The following is a 19,405-nucleotide window of genomic DNA, read 5'->3' as shown; positions in this document are numbered from 1 at the left end:
AACTGATATGTTATGCTGACAATTCCGATCAGAACATGCATCCCCCCTGCCACATTGACCAGCGAGCAGTTTAAGTATTGACACCCCCCCCCTCCCCTTTTCCCCCAAAGAACATGTGGTAGGCAGACAACATTGATTGGAATCCACAACTTTCAGACAAAGGCAGAACAAGTAGAAGATAAGAAGATCAAGATCATCATCATTATCTGCAATGACAGGAAGAGATCCATATTCTTCTGCCAAGAAGCATTGTGGTTAAAAGCATGCTTACCACTTACCATGGGCGCTCCCATCGATCCAAACAAATGTGCCTGTCCTCTCCCATTGACATGGATGCCTTCCACAATGCCCCCCCCCCCCCCCAATCATTTGCAGCAAAGAAGATGCACAAAAGATTATTTAAGGGAGAAAAGGCAACCCCCAAGAGAATCTACAAAAAATTACAGACTACTTTGCACAACTTCTTTACATCAAACTGGTAAACCCTGAAGACAAATATAAGTAAATTAAATTTGGATGGGAAATAAATTTCCTGATAAAATTAAGAGATCGATCCACTATTTCCAACTACCATACAGCTTGAAGTGAAACTTGTTCCTATATGCTCAGCCTAACCCTTCTACTTGTCCATTCCTGAGTAAATTATATGACATCTGAACCTCCAACCTTGAACCTGCACCCGAGACATGGTATACGAATATGAATAGTGAATGACAACAAAGTTCCATCGCAGGAGAACACAAACTACCATGAAAAGAATAGTGCTTCATTGAGCATAAGCCAAGGAATATACCTCAAAATGCAGTTGTAAAAAGGACCAAGAGTCAGTTGAGCAGAGCACAAAAGAAAAATGAACTCATGCCTTCATAGATCCATCACCTCTGCGGTTGATCTGAACCAGAAGCTCCAACTATGGGTGCTGTTGGCATGCTGCTTGTTGACCCATTCTCAACAGGTGGTGGCAGACCCCATTTCCCTTCAGATTCCAAAGGCTCGAAGACATGGACTCCACCATCTGTTAATCCCAATGCAAACTGGTTCGCCTCTGATGGATGGGCAGCAATCACAAGTGGGTATACGTTGGGGCTGCAAAGCACTAAAAGAATTAGTAATCATTCACGCCACCATAGAAAACAAAAGCAATTACAAACACAAAGCATATGCACAAGGCACATTGCCATGCATGCAAAAACTTAGTTCATTATTGGACTATGTCAGGAAATAATTTGGACCAATAGACACTAATCAAGTGGACTTAAAACCATTTGAAAGTGGAATATCCGTTGACTTCAAGCATCAGGAAGAAGGGCTTCTCCAATTTGTTCATTTTCCGGATTGCTGAACTGCCAAGCACTATGAACACTCTTTCACCCCAAAAAGTAGGGGGAGAATATGCTGGGCTGATCACCAAGTCAAAAACAGGGGACACGCATTTGGACTTCTACTGCTAAGCTCCCACATATACCAATGACACTAAACGTGAGAGTAAGACTACACCATGAAACAGAAAAAAAAAAAAAAGGCTAGGTTAACAACATCATTTGGACAGTGAAATTTAGGAAATACCTCACATTGGGTGGAAGGTATGTGGCTGAATTAATCCGGCATCGTAATCTAAGATGTGCCGCACTAAATATGCAAACCGTTGCATCCAGAAAGCAGGCATACACCAGTTGGCTGTCACAGGAGAATGTTGCATGGGATATTGGTGCAGAAGATTCTCGAGTGACCCACTACAAAGAAAACACGAGTATTAAAACATATGAAAAGGCTTTTGAACACATTCCAAGGCAATTTGGTCGCTCCATATTTACCTGCTTGACATAATCTAATTTCGTTGTTTCATATATTGCAAGCTGAGTCTCATGAACGACCAAGAAGTGTATTTGATCCTGGTGGAACTGTACACGAGTGTCTGATAGAGCTGTTGGTGCCCTCCCTGTAGGAAGTGACAAGAATCTGTTCTTTTGCTTTTCCCATCCTTCAGAGTTCCAGACACAAATCTGCAGCAAGAAAGATAAGTTTTTTCCCATGAGAACTGCATCTATTGGAAAATATAGAACTGGTAAATGAAAAAGTTGGCTGTGTACATTTCCACATCCAGCCAAAACGACATAAATCGTCATGATAATTCATTTTTACTTGAAAGGATGTCTCAACTTGGGGTGCATCAAGGAAAGCCTCCAAGTTGACATCCAGAGAGATTAACCATGTAATACCAATGGCAGTATTTTAGCCACCAAGAAACCCAATTTCGAAGCACTATATGGAAAAAAGATTTGACATTAACCTGCGCATCTGCACCAGATGAAACTAGTACATTCAATATATGGGAAAAGGCGAGTCCAGTGATTCTTTTGGAGTGGCCTTTAAGCTTGCTTTTAACCTACATGCCAACAAGACAATATTCAATCATTTGGTACCATTTCAAAAACAAGTAACATTCAGGTAGTTTGCTCAGAAACACTACCATACCTCATCTACACGGACATTATATATCTGAATTGTGGAGTCATCCATGCCAATAGCAATTATATTGTTATCTTGAGGGTGGAAAGCAAGAAAAGTTGCTGCAGGTGGTGGAGGCATGAAAGTCGTCATTGTCTGCAGACAGTTAAGAGTTAGTTAGATACTAAAGATACAGTGCATCCACACCTCAAATACTCTATTGCTCAATGATCACCTTAAATGTCATCATGTTAAACAGGGAAATCTTTCCTCCTGATGCCGACATAACATATGAATCGTTCTTAGACAAAGCAAAGCAAGGAACAGAATCTTCAGGATTGGTGTCAGTTATGTCATTAGTCATTAGTATGCCACTTGGTGGTTGCCATAATTGAGGAGGTACACTGGCTGTAGCCTACAAAATGAAACATTACATTATAAGAGAATCATTACACCATTTTTTGGATTTGTATAGAGAGAGAGAGAGAGAGAGAGAGAGAGAGAGAGAGAGAGAGAGAAGCAATTCAATAGATGCTCTTTCACCTTGCCACTTGAATTACGGTCACTACGCTGCCATTTCCAAAGTAGGTGAATAGCATTTGATGCTAATGCCAAAATAGCAGTTCCTGAATTTGTATAGATCAGCCTTGATATCTGCAGCAGCCACAGAAAAGGAGCTAATGAGAACCTCTGTGAAGGAATCAAAATCCTGCATAAGGTGCCTCCACAAATACTGCAACTATCTTTTACCATAGAAAAAAGCAGCCTAACACAGTCGTCACGTTGCTACAGAATGAGAAGGATTGAGATAGTTCGAGCCAAAAAAGTTATATTCTATTAGTTTGGAATCCAGCATTTTGAAATTCTGTAATGTGGTTTGTTCCTATTTGTTTCCATTACTTCTTTTTTTGGATAAATAACATGGGTAAGGAAACACAATGTGAAGCAGTAAATCCAGGCATCAATTCTTTTTCTGAGATAAAGAGAGAAGCAACAGGAAGTGACAACACACCACTATATTTTTAGGCATCATAAAATAAGCAAAAACAGTATATACTAACATCACATAATATTTTCATCCAAAAACATTACATAAGATCAGTAGATACTAACAGAAATTTATAAATTGTAGAATGAAGTAAAGAAGAGAAATGATGCTTTGCATTAAAAATGGAAAGTAATAAGAACTCAAGTCATGAGAACACCATATTGTGCAAAATACCATTTTATGTATTCCTGTTTTCGCTTTTTAGGATACAAAGGGTCATAACCCTGCCCCTTTATTGGTGTCTGTATCCATATATGTAATCCATTTATCTTGAGTGGTACCTCCTCACTGCTAGAGCAAGAACAACAACCATCAAGACCCAAACAATTTTGAACATTGGGCAATCCAACAACTCTAGCAGAGAATAACTTGGGAAACTGCAAAATCATCCTTTCCACCAGAATACTTTAAAGATCACTGATCAAGGCTAAGAGAGAGTTTGAAAACCTTATTCATGGTTTGGCAACATTCTAGGGAGCCCAACATAACAGTTTGTTTCTTTGGATCTTCCAAATCAGGTATGGGGAGTTTAGACATACTCATTCTTCTCAGTGGATAATTTCTTTCATTGTTTGCTAGAATTTGATGGAAGAGCACTTACAGGGTTTGCTGAAGATGAGCTACTATATGAACTTACAGCATTCCTATACCCAAATGATGTGGTTACTTAATCGATACGTCAAAGAGTAGGTTTGTTCCCTGGTTTCAATCAGGAGATTCTTCTGGTATTCTACTAACTTCACTAAGCCCAGAAGGAAAGCAAGAATAATAAAATCTCCTATGTATAGGAGTTGTACACCATACTGTCACATTTTAAAGCTAAAAAAATGTAATGCCAATAAGGTGATAAGGTGTTTTGCAACTGTCAGCACAATAACTACCTACAATAAGAAAACCTCTTGGACAAGAATGGAGATCCACTGCATCGGTGTGGAAAGTCCAACTCATGCAACTAATTGAATTATTATCTTTGGACCACCAACATTGATAACTGCCAGGATCCACCGCCAACGTTATCAAGTATTCACCAGTCGCCAAGCCCAAGTTCTTGAAGTACGAACTTGCACAGCTAAAGAGTACTACTACTGATTTCCCTTCACTTACAGGCTCTTTTAGATCAGTCTCTGGTTCACATTGAAGACCCAGCCTTACATGCACCATCTGTTCCTCACAGGTTCCACCACCACATGCCTAAGAGCCAACATCCAGTGCTGGTCCCGCCTACGCGGAGTCCCAAGAGGGGTGAGTTTGGAGTCGGTCCCTAACCTTTGGCACTTTTGCACAAAGTGACTGCCCTTAATACTCGACCTCATGCATTACCCTGGCAGGCCAATCCTTTTACCACTGCTCTAAGCAATGACCCCTCCAGGGCCACCAGATGCACAGCTACAAAAACCATATTTTTTCGACCTTTAATCCCTAGTTTCTACAGAAGAATTCTAAATGTAGCAGACTGGCCATCAAACTGCATCATGATTAGCCGGCAAGTATAGGATCCCACAAGATCTAAGCAAAGTCAAAGCTCACATGATCAGATACGAAAATCCATGAAAATTGTTAATTACATTTAGTACGCTATAGCGTTATTGGATATTTCTTTATGCCATCTTCAGTGTTCTGCAACTCTCGAGGAACAAGGAGCTAAATAACAACAGAGAACCAAGATGAAATGTAAAAATAGTAATAAAACAAACATAAGACCCAACACTCATTCTTCTGAATCATGTGAAGATTAATGTAAATAAAACCACAACTCCATTGTCGGTTAACTTTCAACATACACTTTACAGACATGTCAATTATATATTGAACAAAAACCACATGGAAGTAAATTGCTCTGGCAAAAATAGTGCTAGACTACATATTTCTACTTGTTATTTTATGATTTATGATTTGATGGGGATTTATCACTGACGTTTGAACTTACCAGTAATAAGAAACTTACCAGATTAGTAACTTACTAATAAGCTATGTAACCCAATGCTTAAGAATTTTTTATTTAAAAAAAAAAAAAAAAAAAAAAAGTGACAAACACTTGATGCATCCACAAAATAGAAGCAAGTGCATATAGCCTATTGTGAAGTAACGATCTATTTCCTCTTTTGGACAAGTACAACCAAATATCAATCAAATGTTCAAAATATACAGAACACTGCTGACACTACAGATCCATAAAGTCATAATAACATAATAATGCTACCAAGCAGACGATCATTCAGTTAAAACTGAATTGAATATTCCACCCACAAAATGCTGTCTATCGGTGAAATGGTACCTTGTTTGTTCTGGGGCTATCAGGAAGTCTCAGAGCTCGACACTGGGCTTGTTCATTAATTTCTGTGAGTTTCCAAATCTTTGACTTGTCGTTGACTTCTTCAGTTAATCTAGGCTTTGCATCTGCCAAATTTCGTGCATCCCCATTCTAGGAAACAAGTTACATGTTGCTTCAGTAGTCATTAATAGAGCATGCATAAAGAAAATGACATAATGATCTACCCAATTATTTGAAATTTGTTTTCAAATAAAAATGGATACATGTGATGTGGACCATAGTATGTTATTCAGGTATAGAATTATGACTGATGAAAGAGGGGGGGGGGGGGGGGGGGAGAATCTGAAACAGACCATTCCAGCTAGGGAAACCATAGGAGCTCCTCTGTCTACCATTGCAGCACTAGTTGCAGCCGCAACAGTTGTAATTGGGCTTATTGTAGCCTGAAAGAGTAATAGCATGCATCAGGAAAATATCAATGTTTCCAACCTGAATTGACGAATCGTGAGAAAGATCTAATGAGCAAACCTTTGTTACAGTTTCAGAGACAACTCTTGAGGCATCAAATGAACGACTGTCAAATGTGCGAAGTAACCGAAGACCTTCATTATTGGCCAAGATTTTAATTCCATTATCATTTGCAGAAACAGCCAATAAGGCCCCCTCCTTATTGAAGCGGATACGTGGGCTTGCCTTGAGATTGTAAGAGATTAAATTAGCAAATAAGACCAGTGATCTTTTTCTTCAGAATCTTCATCACAGTTTATCTAGAAACACACTAAGAACTTACTGGTAGGCCTCCATCAGCATCAATAGTTGTCAAAAGGTTGATATTATCCATATCCCAAAATTTGACAGCAAATTCATCGCCAGCGGCCAAATACCGGTTCCTTGTGGTATCAAACTGTACCACACCCAAAGAACGTTTCCGGAATCCGTGATAGGTCCTCTTCACAGCCCCTTCACTTTCATTCCATTCAACGATGTATGACTCTCCATCTTTACTGGTCCCACATGAGAAGAGCCTATAAATATACCAAGGAAACCATTAGCTTATCGGTCAGTCTGATAAACAATAATAACAATATCAAGTAAACTGAAGCATGAAAAAAGGAGCAGTTAAATTAACCTTGTCCCATCAGCACTATATGCCATAGTTGTGCACCAGTGGCCTGGAGCATCATAATCAACCCTCGATCCCAAATTGTCATATAGCCACGCTTTTATCTTCCCATCCAGTGCTGTTGAAAAGATAAACTGAGACATGAAAACACAAAGAGCCTTAGGGTTGACCACATACTGTTAATAAAACAATAAAATTAGCCTGTAGCAAGGGAGAACTTCTGCGAATTAAGTGTACAACTACTCAAAAAAGAAAATAGTAGAGACAGGTGTTCTCACCTGGATGTTTTCTTTGTAATGAGGGCAGACAGAATAAACAGGAGCTTCATGACCTTCAAAAGTATATTGTTTGGCACCAGAAGCTGCATCCCACACCTGAACAAACAAATTTTCAATAAAAGGAATTTGGTTTTATTCTACTTGGCAACTAGCTAACTTGTGCAATAACTAACCTTAATTGTCTTGTCATCACCACAAGTTATGATGCACAGTTGTTTATTGGGGTGAGAAAATGCAAGATCATTAACACCACCAACATGAGCATCAATCTGGACATCGAGACAATGTTAGAAGACGAGCAGCAAGCTCAAATATATAAGACGATAAAAGTATCAAACAAGAGTCGAACCAAGTATACCTCCAAGTGCTGCCGTACATCATCACTCCCATGGTAAGCATATATCTGCACAATATGCCTCGAGTATGCAACTCCTGTTAAATGGCAGGATGGAACATTAAACAATGATTAAATTAGACTGAGTCAGGAACAATGACAATTGTTGAAGGAATGCAGAATCTGTAACATTACCAAATAAAGAACCATCAGGACTCCATATCACACGGTTAACTGATACACCAGGATCTTTACCTAAAGCTGCCTGAATTCCATTGTAGTTGGTTGAGATGCACATCATTCAAACAAACAACAAATGACATGGAAGCATAATGATGAACACTGTAGAACTAATAAACACATTAAGAGGAGAACTTACTTGGAGAGGCATCGAACATGCTCCGAGGTCCCAAACCTTGAAATTTTTCACAAATATTTTCTCCCTAGAACCAATTTCCCAGAGTCCTATGTCCCCCACATTGGTACCAACTGGATCATCAATAATATCATTTGTGAGCCAACAGTCATCTTAACCATAAAGCAAATACTGACAACAATTATTAATATATTAGAAGTAATATAACCCAAATAAGAAAAATTGACAAGATCAGAAATACAAAGTGAAGAATGAGAAACATAAGTAGAGAAATAGCAGAGACCTAGAAGTATAGTCTGTTGGATAGGGTGAAAATCCATGCTCATGGGACATGACCCCTGATTCAGGGTTCGGACAACGGTCTTCGGCAAATCATCAGGAATGTTGAAAGGTTGACTGTGACTCTGACCAGGATAACTTACTGGCAATATATTAATAGGCAAATTAACCTGCAGCAAAATAATGAGTATCAATGAAAACGTAGAAATGAGAAAGCTAGAATATTAAAAGACTTGGACTAGGAAATACAATTGGATAAGGCTGGTCCACCAAAGTCAACCCAATGTACCTCATCCGAAATACTAATTGGTCTTGTTCTTTTGGATGCATGATCTGAATCCCCAGATGGGTAATCTACAGAGGAGTTATTAGTTGGTGGAGTCCGAGGATGCTTTAAAATTGCAGCTACCACAAGGCAATGGAACATAATAAGATTCAAAAAAGAACAATGCCTGACATGACAAATGTACCATCAGCAAGCATAAGTCCAAGCCTTGACTTAACACTACTACCTGGATTTGCAGGAGCACCAAGACCCATGGGTCCCCCAGAAACTGCTGGATGAGTAATAGTGGATGGATTCGACATCCAACCAGCAAGGGGTGTTGGAACTTGTGCTGGTGTAGGTTGGAAAGGCTGAAGACAAAGTTCAAGCATGTTAACAAGACAAGAGCATGAAAAGATAAAAGGAATTTCATGACCAAGATGGCAACAGGTCACCTACCCCATGTGCACCAATTGGAGGAAAACCCCCAGCTTTCGGTATGGATCCCAAGATTGGATTGTTTGCTGGTGATGGGGCACGAGCGCCATTCGGTTGCCCACAAGTATGATCAACAAAAAGGGTCTTTATATCAGGATTTGGCCTTGGATTTTTACAAAGCTGATGCTGCCAATTCAAGCTGCCAGGAAATACCCAAATCAATTGTCCAAAATATCCTAGACTTGTTACCAATGAATACCACCAATGTCAACCTTACTTATCGAAACTACTTAATATTCACTGCTCAGCATTCTGTGACCATGCTTGCAATAACACTATTATCTTTCCAATTTAATATGTTTATTGCCATTGTATTAATACACAAGTCAATGATCCTCAGCATGAAGGCTCTGTCTGGTTTCAATGGAAATAAAGGGAAGGGAAGTGAAAACAAATCAATATTAAAATGGAAACTTTTGTAATCATACCTAACATGATTGTGTAACAAACTCCAAAACATTCAAAATATGGTTATTAAATTTTACTACATTTTGTTCATCCCATAAAAAAAAAAAAAAAAAAAAAAAAAACCATTTTGCAATCAAATTCCTTGGTTTTAAGAAAATAAAGATTCAATTTGAAAAGTATGATTACCATATAGTAAAATTTTGAGGTAGTCACACAATCATAATTACAGAAGTATCCATTTTCCTTTTAAAACTGGTTTCACTCCCCTTCCCTTCCCTTTACTTGCAACCAGACAAGGCCGAAGTGCATAAATATACCATTGCAATCTTCAGTGCTAAAAGGAAGTACCACCATAAAACTAAATAAAACCTACAGAAATACCTTTGATTAATGAGTGTCCGTAACCTTGAGTTTTTAAGGGTAGGAAACTGCAATTTGTCACGAAATAGGGGATTGGCTTCAATAAGCTTCTTGAGCTCAACTAGCATGATGGTTCTGGCAGACTTTGTATCTCCATATTTGGAAAGTTGCTCATTTTCCCTACAAAATCCATATGATCACATTTAATATTATTTTGAAGATATCTACTATCCAATAATAGCCAAAAACTTTGAGAATATATAAATCATACCTGAAGTTCTCTAATGTCAAGAGCTGGGTAATTTCCTTGAACAATTCTTCATTAAATGAGGAAAAAACCTTCAGATCCTTTACAAGGATATCCACAGCCTTGGCACGGTCATGCCTTGTATATTTTGACCATAATCAGTTAAAAAGCTGATAAAATAAGATTTAACAGAAAATATTTCCTCGAAAAGATAAGGTTTTAAAAACCATAAACTTACTTATCCAGAGCCTCGAGATACTTCTGCTTTCTAATTTCGAAAAAAATCTTCATGGAATACCGGTTGTCGTCCACTTTGGTGAAGCCTGAGAGATATCTCTCGACCTCATCCCAATTCCCATTATGCACCTCATCCTCGAAGTACTTCATGTTGAAGAAGAATCCGGACTCCTGTTCAAGCCTAAAAAAATACAAATCCCAACCAAAAAGGCAAAATTAGCGAAAATATTGACTTCAAAAAAATTTTAAAGTAAAAACTTCCATAAAAATTAAATTAAAGAAACCTACTTGTGAACAGTCTCCTTGAATTTCTCCTCATCGAGAAATTGTAAAATCAAGAACACAAGCTCCCTACTGAGAGAAGACATCAGGACGGCCCTGTGTTTGACTCCAGGCTCTCAGAACGAACCAAAACAGCCCCAGATCTTCTGCAAATACAAAACAACAAAAAATCATTACATACAATCCTCCAAATTAACACCATCAAGACATGCGTAAAGCTTTCAAGAGCAAAAGAACCGGACCAGAACTAGAAGTTTGAACTGATCTCAGAAAAAAACAACAAGAGATTAGTTTTTTCATCACAATCACCAGAGAAACGAAGAAATAGCAGGCGGCAGAAACAAAAAATGCAGAACTAAGATGCAAAAATTAGGGCTTTAAACGATCGGAAAAAAACAAAAGAAACTTTAAAGCATTGGAATCGGAGATGCAGAATAAAAGGGAAGAAATTAAAAAAGCAGGTCAAGAAAAAGAGAAAGCCAACTTCAAAAGCAAAGATTCGAACAGGGGAAAGCTACCAGAAGCTTACCTTCAAGGCTTCAACACAGACTCCAGAACAGAGATCCACGAAAGAAAAACCAGGTGAGAAGAACCAGAGAAAACAATACCGAAAAAGAGAAACGAGCAAACTAGGTTGAACTGTTTCTCTCTCTAACCCCTCTCTCTAACCCTTTCTCCCTACCTATAAAAAAAAATATTGCAAGTTGCAGAGGCCGTATTTATAGGGAGAAGTGACAGGGAGGAGAAGATAAGTACTTTGACTTATTTTGTCATGGCTTATCAACTGATAAGTAGGTGTGCTTATATAGATACAGTGAAAAGAGGGCCAGCTACGTTTTGTCGATTTTACCGGCGCGGAATCTTGAGCAAACAGCTGTCTTAGCCTTTTAAATGCTAAATCGAGGGGAAGGGAGAAAGATTTGGAAAACGGAGTGACGAGTCAAGACTGCACTTCTCTCTTTCTCTCTCTATCTTTCTCTCTCTTACACTTCTCAGATCTCTAAAGAAGCGACAAAAACCGTCCAGTCTCCGGAACCTTTTTTCTCTACATTTTACTCAAAAAATAACCCAAAATTACGATGATATGCCACTGGCACTTATAGCATCTAAATAATAAATCACGTGATCTGGATTTTTTGATTTCGTAATGAGATGAACAAACGAAAAAGTAATATCTCGATAAATTGAGGAGAGATCTCACTTTCGCTATATCGTTTCTGAGAAAACTGTTGGTCTCGCATTATTAGGACAATAATTTAAAATAATTTTGATTGTTGGATAAATGAGGAAGGGAAAAAAATGGGAAAAAAAAAATCCTAATCCACGAAAAGTGGACTCGTTTTTCTCTCTCTCTCTCTCTCTCTCTCTCACGTTTCGGGGTATCACATCTGAGGAAACCAATAAATTCCGGTGTGACCTTCTACCTTGTGGGGCCCGGTAGACCGTACCTTAGAAAATGTTTTGGAATATTATATTACAGAGAAAGTTTCTCTTCATATAATATGACCTAGGAGGCTAGGACTGTGGACTTTGTGGTTGCATTTGTCTTTGTCACGAGTTTTGTTTTTTGTTTTTGTTTGTTTGTTTTTTTTTTTAATTAATCAAGGTTTCCAGACCAGCGTACACATATCTTGTCCTGTCACGAGTTTGTGTTCCTTTTCCGATTTGATCCAATTGGATTGGTATATATCGATCGATTTTATCCTTTTTATTTTTTTAAGTATAATTTTTTTATTGTTTTACTCCATAACCAATAAGGATAATCAATTTGGATGTATCAGAGATCGAGGATCAGTTTCAACTAATATTGATACGACATGACCAATACAATTGATACGATATCGATACTTGAAATCATGCTATGGATAGATCCATTTGTCGACGTCGTAGAGGATCTTATGTTCGTGTCAATGGTCAAGTTTTAACTAAAATAAGTATTAGAAATTGATCTATATTGATAATATACTTAGACTTAACTATTTAAAATAAAACCAATAAGGGATTGACTATCTATTGAAAGATTATATATATATATATATATATTTTTTTGTTAATCAAGGTATTCGGGCCAACTTACACGCACCTCGACTAATTCTTGGGGAGACTAGCACAGCAATCCACTGCCACGGTCTCCACTTAAATCACAGATACACAAATGGGGAATCGAACCTGGATCGTGCACTATTGAAAGATTATATAAATAACATATTTAAATGTGTATTTAGAACTCGACACCTTCCTTAATTGTCTTGTGTATTATTGTTTAAATTAATGGTAAGAAATGTTTTCAAATTATTTTGAAAGTGACTTCTCATTATGTTATAATAAAAAATTGTCATTGTTTTATACATTTTGTCGAGAATACATTTGAAATTATAGCATTTACCTTCCTTGGACAAAAAATGTTATATTGATCAAGGGATATGTTTTCTATCTCGGAACACATCCTTGCACCTAGACAACAAGGGTGTGAAATGGCCATTGCAATTCTCCTAGTCAATGCTTGAGCATACACCGTCATTGGTTGGCGGCTGGCGCAAGGGTCACACTCTTAAAGAGAAAACTTCCTTTCATTTAAAGGATAAAAAGTTAAGAGTACAAATTATTTGACTCCACCAAGGGTGCTAATTCTAAAATCCCATCTACTACACAGTTAATTCCAGTAAAATTATTTGACACCATAAGGGGGTGTTAATTCTAAAATCCCAACAGCTAGATAGTTAATTTCAGTTTCAAAAATATATTTACTTTTTCATTAATCGATTGGTTCTCAATTCAACCTTCCCTTATTGGTATCAAATTACAAACATGCTTGAAAGAACTCAAATCCTTTGCAACGGACCAATCTCCTATCACGCATCTGACAGTTGAAAGACCCTTGAAGTGCGTCCTAATTTCCACCAAAAAAAAAAGAAGTGTGCCCCAATCACCCCTGATCTGCTAGCATGCTAAAGAGGATCTGGATCCCTCTTGAAATCGACCGCTTAAGGCTGTTTTTTCGTTTTTTGGATGTGTTTGGAAAACACAAATTAAGGGCTATTAAGGACCATCAATAAAAGAATAATTAATCTATCATAATTTGCTTCACCAAAATATATACAAAATTGTTTAGCCGATTAAAGCATTATTTGATATGAATTTAATTTTAAAATTTCATTGATTTCTTGAAATAAATCAACAAATAGATTTTTTTTATCAGGAAATTAAAATTATTTGATTGGATCAATTCAAATTTCACAGATAAGAAATTCATTTCGTAACTTTAATATTTGACAATCTACCCCACACCCCACCCCCCAAAAAAAAAAACTTTAATATTTGAGAATAGATTTCATATGTTCTTCTTCCTCTACCGAATCAAGCATCCGCATCTCTCTGAAACATTCCTTCAAACATCTTCCATGATCCTACATGTCTGCATCAAATATAGCAACCTTTCACTGCTTTCTCCCCACATCTTCCATGGATCCTTCTCTCCTTGGATCATTTTATGAAGAAAAACCTCCAATATACACCACCAAAATTCTTAAAGTTACGAGAAGGACAAGCGCTTGGGCTTCTTAACCCAAACGCTGCTGCGACTTGGGAGTGTTCTGGTGAAGAACATTTTTTTTTGGAATCACAGGTTTACCATTGCAGAGCTGAAACTCAGAAAATCAACCTCCTGAAAGTTCTGGTTGTTGCTTGGTATGAGCTTATGAGCAATCCAACCCTAATTCCAATCCGAAAGCACATACCTTGTCAGATTCTCATTCCAACTTGAACACCAGCTTTGAAACCATCAGAGCTGACCATCACAAGAATTCTTGGGCAGGGAGATCAACATTGATGGATCGCTGTCCTCCTGGAAATCCATCATCATCAACAAATCGCAGGAATTGGAGACTCCCTAAATTTGCAAATTATCCGCAAATGGAAACCAGATGTTGATGCAGAAATCCGATCACCGGCTTCGGGAGAGAGACCTACAAAAAACAAGGGGGCCAATGGGTGCTACGGCCGATGCCTAAGTGAGTTTTCAGATAACAAATATATTATTGGAGTAGTGGAGAGAATGTATAGATGTGATGAACCCCTAATCCCACGGGTGAAATTCTTTACTTTCAATGATAAATAAAGAGCCTCTTGATCGTATTATCAAAAAAATAAAAAAGAAATCCCTTGATTTGTGATTAGATGTCACGTGGCCTACAGTTATTGACGAAGTGATACAATGTTGTATCACCAAAATTAAACGCAGGTGAAGTGAAGTAGCTTTAGGATTATGGATTCATTCCATGCATCTTCGTCTTCGTTGGCTTCTGGGAAATTAGAGAGAGAGAGAGAGAGAGAGAGAGAGAGGTGGGGTTTAAGGTTTATAAGGTAAATAACATGTTTACCCCAGTTGCAAAGAAGTGCTTTTTAAACAATTTAGTGCAAAATAGGTTGAAAGAATTTCGGTGAAATTTGTGTTTCACTATTTCAAATGAAATTGATTTCAATTTTTCATAAATAAGGCGAAAAAAGTCATAGCAAACATTCTAATTTTTTAAGGGGGGAGTTACATTTGATATGTGTGGGATTTCAAGCATTGTAGGGGGTTAATTATATAAACATTGAAAATGAAAGGGGTAAAATAGACATTTTAAAGGGAGGGCGAACAATGATTCAAGTGGGAAGCGGGTGCCCATGTGCTATTTCGCCAAAAAAATTGAAGCATGCTGGCGGTAAATCTATATCCCTTATTCCATTTATGACCTTATGAATATTTCAAGTAGAAATAAATTGAATATATATTTTATAGCAAACATAAATTGAAAATATAATTTATCTAGACCAATTAACCCTGAAATAAGCAACCATGTACAATAGGAGATATTGGCACACAAACACTTGGTGGGGCTGAGTTGTGTCATTGTTCACTCTCATTTGCATCATAGTTGCTCTATGGTACAATACGAGTTCAAATGAATTGACCTCTTAGATGGAACAACCTCTTAGCCCTTCAATTAGCTATTGTACTCACTTACTAGGTTATGTTGGAACATACATAGATTGTGCTCAATCTAGAATAATGGAACCCTCAAAACAGTGTGCAATAAATCAAAACTAGATAGAGAAAGGGAAGAGAATTGAGAGAGCTTATAGAACCTTAAGAATCAAGGTCTAAGATGTCCATGATGTCCTCTATTTATAGATAAGAGATGTACCTAGGAAGCACCTTTCCAAAGAGACCCAAAGGATGTGCCACTCGAGGAGAGAAGAGAAGACATAGAAAACTAGCCGTTACTTGGCGTTCAATGGATTCTGGACGATACGCAACAAAAAAGTGCATGTTGTCTGTCGTATCATTGACTCTTATCTATTTATTGATCCAACAAGATACGGTAAAGCAAAGAATTAAGGGCCTCACTATTGTTAAAGGCCCCTATTTGAGTCAGGCACAGGTGCCGGGTGTCACCCATTTAATACTAGAAAAACCATGTTCAACATTGGATAGAGAATATTGTACGTCGATAAGGTTCCTAGCAACCCCAACCTTAAACAATCTCTAATTGACGATCAACATATACAAAATCTGATGCTGGGAATACCACATTTGACACCTGACATGGAGTAGTGTATGTTAGTAAGGTTCTTGACAAACCCTAACCTTAAGCACACTCTAGTCGATGTTCAACATACAAAATCCAGTGCCGGATAAGCAGAATCAAACATTGAAAATTCCCTATCTGACATTGGCAATAGAAAAGTCATATACAAAAAGGCCCAGCCTTGTCTCACCACACCATGCCATGACCCAACCTAGACCAACTCGGGTCGATGCAACAAACCATGGTTCCCCAGGAGATAAGAGAGCATAAGAAACCTTTCTTTGAAAAGAACTCTACTCTTCATTCTCTTCCATAAGCAATGATGGACTAAGCATTTCCAACTCCTTCGCTTTACAAAAACAAACATCAGGGAGATCAATGATTCAAACCTACTGGGAGGCAAAAGCAAAGAGATATTTTGAAATTTACTTTTCTTTTGAAAATTCATTTAATAGAATAAAAATTAGTTAGCTAAAATTGATTAAAGACTAATAACTGACTAACCAATCTTGACTTTGGCTTTGAGAACCGATTTATGTATCTACTGATTTCAATCCTAGCTCATAGGTGCTATTCAACCAAGTTTGATTGAAACCAATCTAACCAGTTTGTCTTTCTTCTTTTTCCTAGTAACCTAGTAAAACACTTGACCAATTTGTCATTCCATTAGAAATAGTTAAGAAATGACTTTGCAGTTTTATTTTTGAGATTATCTAAATAACACTTTTCTATATTGATGTATTTAGGGTATCAACATCTTATAATTGCCCTTTATCATATTCCCAAAAATATAAAGAATATGAGATCCCCACATTGTTGACTTAATAAATTCCCTCTCATAATTTTTTTTTTATTTATTCTCTTTCCTCCGATTCATTATAAGCATAATACTAAAAAAATTCATCCTACATCAGCAGCGTAGAGAACCCTCCACCAATTATAAATATATCATTATTTTGAGGCATGATTTAGTTATATATATATATATATATATATTTTTGTAATTCTTATCATTTAGATCTCACTTTTAAGATACAACTTTGTCTTGTGCTAGACTAAATTTTAATTGAGATTGGTATAGGGTCTTCACCAAAGACAAAACCCCATGATTTTTTATGAGGAAAATCATGACCAATGTGAAATGTCACGAGCAATAATCAAATTTTTTTTTCTTTTTAAGGTAAAATATGTTTCAAATTTTGATTAAAGTGATAATTAAGGAGCCAATTAGGGTTTATGAAGCTATTCATATTAGACTTCCTCAAGGGTTAGCTACGGTAACAAGCAATGAAATACTATCCTAAGTTTGCAATTGATAAGAGTATCACCATAATGAATCTACACTTCTATGCCTTTGTGTTATTTGGTCTACGTCCAATTGTGAGAGGGATAAAAAATTATAAAATATTGTATAATTGTCTCTTATGAAGAATAAACCTACAGAATAATATATAAAAAATGATCGAGTTTTCATGAGGCCAATCTATTCACTATGGCACAATGTGACCACAAAAAATAGAGGAGAGAGGAGGGTCACATCTGAATCATCCTATCGTTTAGCGCATGGTGTAAGAAAACTTTGTCATAAAAAAAAAAAAATTAGCGATATAACTAATAATTTATCAAAATAAGAATATTTTCAAAATTGACAATCTTGGTAAAGTAGAGATGATGTTCAAATATATATTATTGTACAGATGATCAGCTTGAATAGGAATGGATTAGGACTTGGAAATTAAAACGGGAAAGAAAAAGCAAAGATTTTTTTCAAAAACCAATTTTTAGGAGTATTTTATTCAATAAAATTGTAATTATTTTTTTACTATTTTATTAATAAAAAAAATAATGACACAAAATGAAGATCAAACATAAATAATAAGAGATTTTAAAGTGGGTTGCTGGAATTGAAGAAGCTTTACAAGTTTAGGATTAGTTTCCAATTTTTGTCCTTTTCTTTTTAGGTAGTTCTATGTAAATGGATTAGCCAAACTTAAAAGCCCCTTAAAATAATAGTCACCCTATTAGTTAAAAAAGTCAACTATTTTCAAAATAGGCAAGTTGACAGCCTATGTGTGTGTGTGTGCATGTTTGTGAGAGAGACTAATTTGGGATCATCGGCCAACTGGCTGAGATCAGCCTATGCAGGTTTTTGTTAGGTGGTCACACAACTGTTTGAGGAGATTGATCAACAAACTATGACTGATTTTGATTTTGATTCATGTATAATTTTTTTTATGGAGTTGCCCTGAAGATGCGCATTCAGTTCACCATGACTTTAGAAAAACTTTGCCAAGTAACAATTTACTCAATTTAATTTTAACGAATAAATAAAATTAGAGAGAGAAAAGCTAATTGCTCTCCACTGTCAACCGAATACATCCAAAGGCTTAGGAATAGGGCAGCAAGGCAGGCGGTCAAAGTCACTTTTCTACACACAAGTAAGAAGGAAAATTCTTAATTCTTAAGGAAAACGATCCTACTTGCTTGCATGGTTTTGCATCGGACCACTGTTAGTAAAAACACGTTTAAAATTTTATTTTAAACACGTTCTCGTTTTTTACCATTTAAAACATATTTTCCCATATACTTCTCAAAGAGACTTTAAAAAACATCAAATGGTAAGCATTATTATTCTAAACACGCTTAAAATGTGTTTAAACCTCTGTTAGCAAAAACGGAAACGGCAAAAAAACAGAAACAGACGGTATGGGTTTTAAACGTGTAGATTTTAAACAAACGAGACCAAAAAAACACTAGTGCATATATATATATATATATATATATATAGTTATTTTGAACATTAGATGTAAGTATTCATGTAATAATTCCTTAATTTATACGAATATAGTACAATTTTTTTGGTCCCGTTTATTTAAAATCTACACATTTAAAACCCGTATCGTCCGTTTTCCATTTTTTGTAGTTATCTATTTTTTTGATCGTATCGTTCGAAAGATTTTACTATTTAAAACCCGTACCATCTGTTTTTTTTTTTTTTTGTCGTTCCCATTTTTGCTAACAGTGCACCGGACATAGAAAGAAAAGGGGTGGGAGGATTGGAATGACATACGCACATCTCAATGAAATGTGAAAAATCTCCTTGTTGAAACCCCTACGTAAGTTGCATTGGTCTCTATATTGATGCAAGCCATGCAGCCTAACAATAATCTTCTAGATAGGGCTCTTTTATGGTACGTGACATTTATGATCGGACAACCAAAAGCACCTCGCACACCCATGTGTTAGGGTTTGTTCTGGGGTGACCTAACCATCCACATAGGTAATGCTATCGTGAAATTAAATCACGATTGATATTAATAAAAGTGAAACCGAATCCAACTCTGGCTGTGTTTGGTAGTTATCCAGAAAAATATTTC

The 19,405-nt window shown here is 36.8% G+C and overlaps 1 protein-coding gene across 2 annotated transcripts; it reads right to left on the bottom strand.

Moving 5' to 3' along the window:
• Positions 1–384: 384 nt before the first annotated feature.
• Positions 385–11,145, bottom strand: LOC122084340 (topless-related protein 1-like). 2 transcript variants are annotated; one of them, XM_042652508.1, is made up of 27 exons: positions 10,985–11,145; positions 10,462–10,601; positions 10,175–10,354; positions 9,961–10,074; positions 9,711–9,869; positions 8,883–9,060; positions 8,668–8,794; positions 8,448–8,563; positions 8,163–8,328; positions 7,883–7,992; positions 7,699–7,768; positions 7,528–7,601; positions 7,343–7,438; positions 7,170–7,265; positions 6,898–7,025; positions 6,559–6,793; positions 6,297–6,461; positions 6,122–6,211; positions 5,772–5,918; positions 2,992–3,102; positions 2,684–2,863; positions 2,476–2,604; positions 2,291–2,386; positions 1,815–2,003; positions 1,567–1,733; positions 794–1,086; positions 385–673 (listed from the first exon to the last, which is right to left on the bottom strand). In XM_042652508.1, exons 2-26 carry the CDS (start codon positions 10,539–10,541, stop codon positions 876–878), a joined length of 3,414 nt encoding a protein of 1,137 aa, XP_042508442.1. In that variant the 5' UTR covers positions 10,542–10,601; positions 10,985–11,145; the 3' UTR covers positions 385–673; positions 794–875. The 2 variants fall into 2 exon arrangements, with proteins under 2 accessions (XP_042508442.1, XP_042508444.1); XM_042652510.1 differs by having other exon boundaries at positions 8,671–8,794.
• Positions 11,146–19,405: the final 8,260 nt, after the last annotated feature.

This window comes from Macadamia integrifolia, chromosome 7, assembly GCF_013358625.1.
Source record: "Macadamia integrifolia cultivar HAES 741 chromosome 7, SCU_Mint_v3, whole genome shotgun sequence".
Classification (NCBI taxonomy): Eukaryota; Viridiplantae; Streptophyta; class Magnoliopsida; order Proteales; family Proteaceae; genus Macadamia; species Macadamia integrifolia.
Note: the sequence above shows the minus strand (reverse complement) of the source record. Positions and strands in the feature narration are given on the sequence as shown.

Coding starts and splice junctions, on each gene's coding strand:
- LOC122084340 (XM_042652508.1), bottom strand. CDS start 10,541: ATGTCTTCTCTCAGTAGGGAGCTTGTGTTCTTGATTTTACAATTTCTC. Junction 7,769..7,882: donor CATGTTCGATGCCTCTCCAA/GTAAGTTCTCCT, acceptor AATGGAATTCAG/GCAGCTTTAGGTAAAGATCC. Junction 6,212..6,296: donor TCTCTGAAACTGTAACAAAG/GTTTGCTCATTA, acceptor TTACTCTTTCAG/GCTACAATAAGCCCAATTAC.